A 5,654-nucleotide genomic window follows, 5' to 3' on the forward strand; every position below is an offset into this window, starting at 1 on the left:
AAAAAAAAAAGCAAAGCAAAGTGACTTAAAAAGGGTGCTAGAATAGGACGCATGAGGAAGGGGCCAAGGTGGAGAACGCGGCTGGGGGACCCCATCAGCACTGGGGACTCCTGGCGAAGGGCGGGGTCCCTGAAGCCAACTGGGCCCCGCCTGGAAGGAAGCTGCACCCACTGTTGCAGGAAGAAGCCAAGGTTTGGGAAGGGATCCCACAGCTCCGGGGCTCCATCCTGCTAATGAGCCCCAAACTCCTCTCTTCCCAGGTCCTTAGAGAGGAAAAGCCGGGAGAGGGGAAATGAGTTACTGCAGCTCCCGGCCCTGCCGGGATCCCTCCGCCGCTCGCACCCACGGACTGGCTGAACCTGACGAGGGAACAGAACAGGTGCCCATCTTGCGGGAGCTTCGGAAGGGCCGCACCTGGGGCCAGCGCCACAGCCTGCAGGGGCCTGGGGGAGTGGAGGCAGTGATGAGGGTGCCACCAACTCAGGCCTTGGGGCTCTGCATCCTGCACCACCCCAGGCTCAGGCAGGCGTTAATACACGGACTGAACTGGGAGGGGTCACCCCACTGTGTCCAGGAGCTGGGGGGTCCTGCGCTGCAGCAGCCACATCACGTCCCTCGAAGGCAAGAAATGCAACATACTGGGCCTCACTGGGCCCTCCGCAGCCTCCCTGATGTGTGGGGGCACAAGGCGAGACACTCCCAACCTGCAATATTGGGCAGGGCCAGGGCATGGCACGAGACTCTGTGGGAACCACAGAAAATCAATCTGTAAACATTCACAGCGTTCCTGTTGGGACTGGGCTGGGCGTCCAGGCAGAGGCAATCCCAGAGGGAGCATTCTCAGGACCAGGCGGTCCACACACCACAGCTCTGGCTACCCCGGCACCAGTTTCACAGCTAGGGGTCCGCGCCAGGGCTGAGGGGGTGAGAGAGGACAGGGGATGAGGGAAGACGCATCCCACCCCACCCTCCCCACCAGGCCCTGCTGTAAGCCCAGGCAGAGGCCCAGGAGAATGGGGGTGTATGGCCCTGATAGCTGCGCCGCCTCCTCCAGGAAGCCCCCAAGGCCTGACCCTCTGTCTCACACAAGGAAGCGTCAGCATGTCCGGTTCCTGGGGCTGTTTCCGGGGGGCTGGCAGGGTGGTGTTTGGGGATTTCCATGCCTCAGGAGCATATTCCGGCCAGCCCTGCGGCCACTTCCTCAGGCAGAGGGGAAGGCCAGAGTGAGGCAGTGGGGGCAGCAAGGCGACGTCTCTCCGTGCGGCGGTACAGGTGCCTAAGTACAGACCCCCCTCGCCCACCGCTCAAAAGACCCCAAGACTCCAGCCAGGGTCCACCCCCGGGGCATTCTGGAGACAACTGCGAGATGGCACTTTCTCCCCAGATCCCAGAGGCAGGAAGGACACAGCTTCAGAGGCCCCAATCCCGAGGCCCCCACTCCCCGGAAAGATGCTGATGTCCACAAAGAGACCCGTGGCTCTGAAGCAGCATCGGGGGCACCCACCCCCAGTGTCCCCCACCAAATCCTGTCGACAGCCAGGCTGGGCCACCCAAATGCACATCAGACTAGACCGTCTCTCCATTCACAACCATCCAGGGCTCCCAGCTGCACCTGTAATGAAGACAGCGCCTCCTACCTCACCCCACCGGCCGGTCCCACCACAGGGTGTCCGTATGGGCTGTTCCCTCTGCCTGGCAAACTCTTCCCTTCATCCTCCCACGGCCCCTTCCTCTCACCCTCAGGACACCCACTCTGCGGAGACCTTCCTGGGGGGCCCCACCCACGCTCCAGATTGTGATGTGCAGGCCGCCCCCAGACCCTACGTCTCCCCTATCTGTCCCACCCACTGCCATATCATCAGCGAGGGCGACCCGCTCATCCAGGTCAGCCTGGCATGTTTCTGGTTTCAGCACTCAAAGCCCCAGGTCCCAGGAACTGCCCTTCTGTCCTAGGCAAACCACAATGGCCGGTCACCCTGGTGTTGGAGCCTGCATACAGCCAGCGCCTAATACATGCTTAAATGAAAGCGGTCGAGGCTCACAAGGTGGGTGGGATCCAGTGAGAGCCGGGATCCCGCATCATGCCCCTCCAGAACCTCAGTTTTCCCCTTGTGGATTGACTGGAGACACGGAGGCTCAAGATCGCCACCCACACACAGGTCCAGCTCCAACCCTGGTTCTTAGAGAAAGCCCCCACCCACCCCCAGACCCAGGCTCCAGGCGCCGGACGGACAAGGGGACGAGGGGCTCGGGCTCCCGAGGCAGGTCACACAGGCAAGGGCAGCTGATTTCAGGGGTCCTCAGGCTCGCTGCCTGACCTGGCCTCTGTGGCCCCTTCCCTCCTCTGCTGCCCCCAGCCTCCCCTCACCCCATGCACTATCTTCAACAGACCCTCGGTCTCCTCACCCCACGAGCACCGGCAGGAAGGCGGGATCCTACCTGAACCTCCGAACTGCGCCCCGGCCAGGGAGGCGGGCCGGCCCTTCCCGTTGGTGACAGGCAGCGGGAACATCTGCAGGGAGGGGAGGGGAGAGGTGAGTGGGGCGGGCAGCAAATCAAACCCTACAGTCCTGGGCTCCAACCCAGGCAGGGAGCAGAGCTGGGGACGTCCAGGGACCTGAGACTGGGCTCCATCTAGGTCCGGCCCATCCGGCTGTGCCCTCAAGTGACAGTGCACCCCGGACACCCACGCCCAGAATGAGAAAACTCCGGACAACGATGACCCCGCTGCCCCGCCAGGCACAGAGTCCCTGCCACTGAAAACCTGCTGTTCCCCTGCGTTTGCTCTGGGGGGAGCGGTATCCCATTTAGGCAAAGGATGCAACTTATCAGCTCTTGACGGTGATACAATGTTGTCTTTACCTTTCAGCTCTAAAAAGTGACAAGTTTACACTCAACAAGGGGACATGTGGAGAGATCCCTGATGCCTGAGCCCTGGCTGACTCCACGTTTCAGGTGTACGCACTGGCCCTGCATGGCAGGCCCTGGAGCAGGGGGTGGCGCCCACTATCCCCCTACCAGGGCTGGGTATGGGTTTGCTCGACCAAAGGGGAAGCCGAGGCTCAGACAGGCAGCAGGTCGAGGAAGACACAGAATGGAGCCCGGGGCCCGGCAGGAAGCTGGAGGGGCTGGGGAGAGGCTGCACCCCACCGCTGATCCAGCTCCTGGGTGCCAGGGGTGTGGGACTGCCACCCCCCTCCTGCCCGGCTCACCCGTACCCAGGGCACTAAGTCCCTAAAGATTAACTGGCTCAGCAGCATTAACCGGAAAAGCCAACAGCAACAAACCCTTTTGCCACAGAAAAAAACACACGCCTCCGCCCTGCCCCAAGGGGCTGCGTTTTAAAGCTCCCACTGGGGTTCAAGTGATCAAAGTGGCTGGAATCAGGGCCAGGCGGTTTTTGAGGAGCGGCCAAGATCCCCAACACCTTCCCCAGGCGGCCAGCCAGGAAGCGAAGGCACAGCGTCTGTGGCCACAATCCTCCAGTCCAAAGGGGACCCAGGAAGCGGGGTTCTGTCCCCCACTCCCTGGTCCTACAGAAGAGGAAACGGAGGCCACATTCTCACCTGGCCCTGGAGAGGAAGAACGGCCTTGCGGGTAGGAGCGGTGCCCGGGCTGCAGGCAGTGTTCGCCCAGGACCGCACCCCCTCCCGCAGGCTCGGGTGTGCCCAGTCTTCCCAGGACCCTGGTTTCCAAGGGCCACCCTCCCATTTGGGAAACAGAGGCCTGCTGTGGGGGACGGACAGGCCTGGGCGAGCCCATGGAAGGAGCTGCAGCCAACTGCGTTTTCACCTGCTTCGTCCCCTACGACACCAGCGCTGCACCAATGTGGCATGGGCCACAGGGTACCGGGCCGTGTCCTCTGGGCTCCGCTGACCTCGTGAGCAGCCCATAACAGCCCCTGCACCCCTTGGAGCCTTGGTTTCTTCTTCTGATAAATGGACTCAGGGCTCTGGCTGCGAGGGACGTGGTAAAATCCAAGCTCCCATGGGAGTCTTGCACGCGGCAGGGTCTGGGGAGCTGGCTTCCAACAGCCTTGGTCCCAGGAACTCGCTCCCCCTTCATCCCTGAAGCCCCTGACTCAGGCCCAGGGACTGTCTGGGACCCAGGCAGAGCATGTCAGCCCAGGCCAGCGCCGGCAGGTCCTTCTTTCCCGACAAAGCTAGCCTGGGTTGGGGCAGGACCAAGGCGCGCTGGGAACAGCCTGGGTTAGCGTTCTCCCTCAAGAACCAGAGAACTGAGTCCCCTGTTCTCTCGTTTTACGCGAATCTGGTCCAGGGAAGTGCTTCCCCTTAGGACTCAGTTCCTGGGACGGGGGCAGAGGGCAGGTATGCAGGAACAGAGCAGGGCTGCGGGCAGTCATGGGGGCCGCCTCTGCCTCCCTGTCCTGGCCAGGCAGGTGAAACTCCAGTTCTGGGTAAAGCCAGAGGGGGGACACCCAGAGAGGACGGGCACCTCACTGCTCCCAGCCTGTTTCCTCATCTGGGAACAGGGCTGCTGGCTCCGACCTGGGACGGGGAGATGTGCTGAGTGGCTGGAGGTGAGGAGCCAGGTCCTGGGGCTGAACCTGTGCCCCCTCCCCCCAAAACACCGCCGTTCTGTTCCAGCCCAGCGGTCTGTGACTTGTCAGTTTAACAAAAAACAACCCAACTGCACCTCGGGTTACTCAGCCAGGGAGGCAAAAATAAAACGCGGCTTAAAAATACCAGCATGGTCCTTCCGCAGCCTTGGGCCCTCCGGCCCTTGGGCTGTTTTTTTCCACAGGGTGGCCGGTGTTGTTTCAGTTTGGGGACTTTTGTTTTTGACAGACCTCAGGGGCCTGCGCCTCACATGGGGGAGGGTTAAATTCAGACTGAAAGTGCCCTCCTCCAACCTGTTTCAACCCCAAACGCTGCTACTGGGCATGGGGTAGCGGGAGCAGGATTTAAGGACATCTGCAGACAGGCCAGAAGAAACAAACCAAGGTCCCTGGGCTTCTCCAGGATTCCGCAACACATGGCCCCACTGCGACGGCAGGTAAACCGAGGCCCCAGGCCTTCACAGCACCCGGTACCCCAGGGCGCTCCGGCATTCCAGCCTCACTGCACCTGCCTGGGCCCTGGGACTTCTGAGGACCAGCACCCTCTGAGCCTCCATCTACCCAGCTGGAAAATGGGCCTTTCAGGGTCAGACCCAATAACCTGAGACTCTGAGGGAGCTGCCCCGCCCTCCCCACCGGGCCTGCCTGCTCTGAGGTGGTAACCGTGACAGGCACAATGGTGGCGCTGCTGTCTTCTGAGTGGCCCACGAATTCCCACTCAATCCTAACCCGGCCTCCTCCTGGCCCAAGCCCGGCTCCTGGCATCTTAACTTCAGCACCCACGTGTGACTAATTAAACACACAGTCGGTTTCATGCCCGTGTCCTCTGCCCACCAGGGCAGTCCTGTGTGGGGAAGGTGGTGCCCACCCTGTGCATGCAGGCTTTTCTGCTCAGTAATAGGCACCCCCTCCTTTTTTTCCTTGAGGAGGGGTGTTTATCGCCCAGGAGGAAGAGCAGTGGCGCGATCACAGCTCACTGCAGCCTCCACCTCCAGGGCTCAAGTGATCCTCCTTGCCTCAGCCTCCCGCGTAGCTGGGACCACAGGCATATACCACCTCTATTAGCTAATTTTTT

The 5,654-nt window shown here is 61.7% G+C and overlaps 1 protein-coding gene across 1 annotated transcript in view; it reads right to left on the reverse strand.

The window, feature by feature from the left end:
• Window positions 1–5,654, reverse strand: part of TCF3 (transcription factor 3) — a 71,080-nt gene that overhangs the window by 64,277 nt on the left and 1,149 nt on the right. Inside the window, exon 2 of the mRNA XM_011997471.1 lies at window positions 2,440–2,512. Coding sequence (XP_011852861.1) covers window positions 2,440–2,512 — 73 coding nt within the window. The remainder of the gene's footprint in view (window positions 1–2,439; window positions 2,513–5,654) is intronic.

Source organism: Mandrillus leucophaeus, unplaced genomic scaffold (assembly GCF_000951045.1).
Source record: "Mandrillus leucophaeus isolate KB7577 unplaced genomic scaffold, Mleu.le_1.0 Scaffold54, whole genome shotgun sequence".
In the NCBI taxonomy this organism is placed as follows: domain Eukaryota; kingdom Metazoa; phylum Chordata; class Mammalia; order Primates; family Cercopithecidae; genus Mandrillus; species Mandrillus leucophaeus.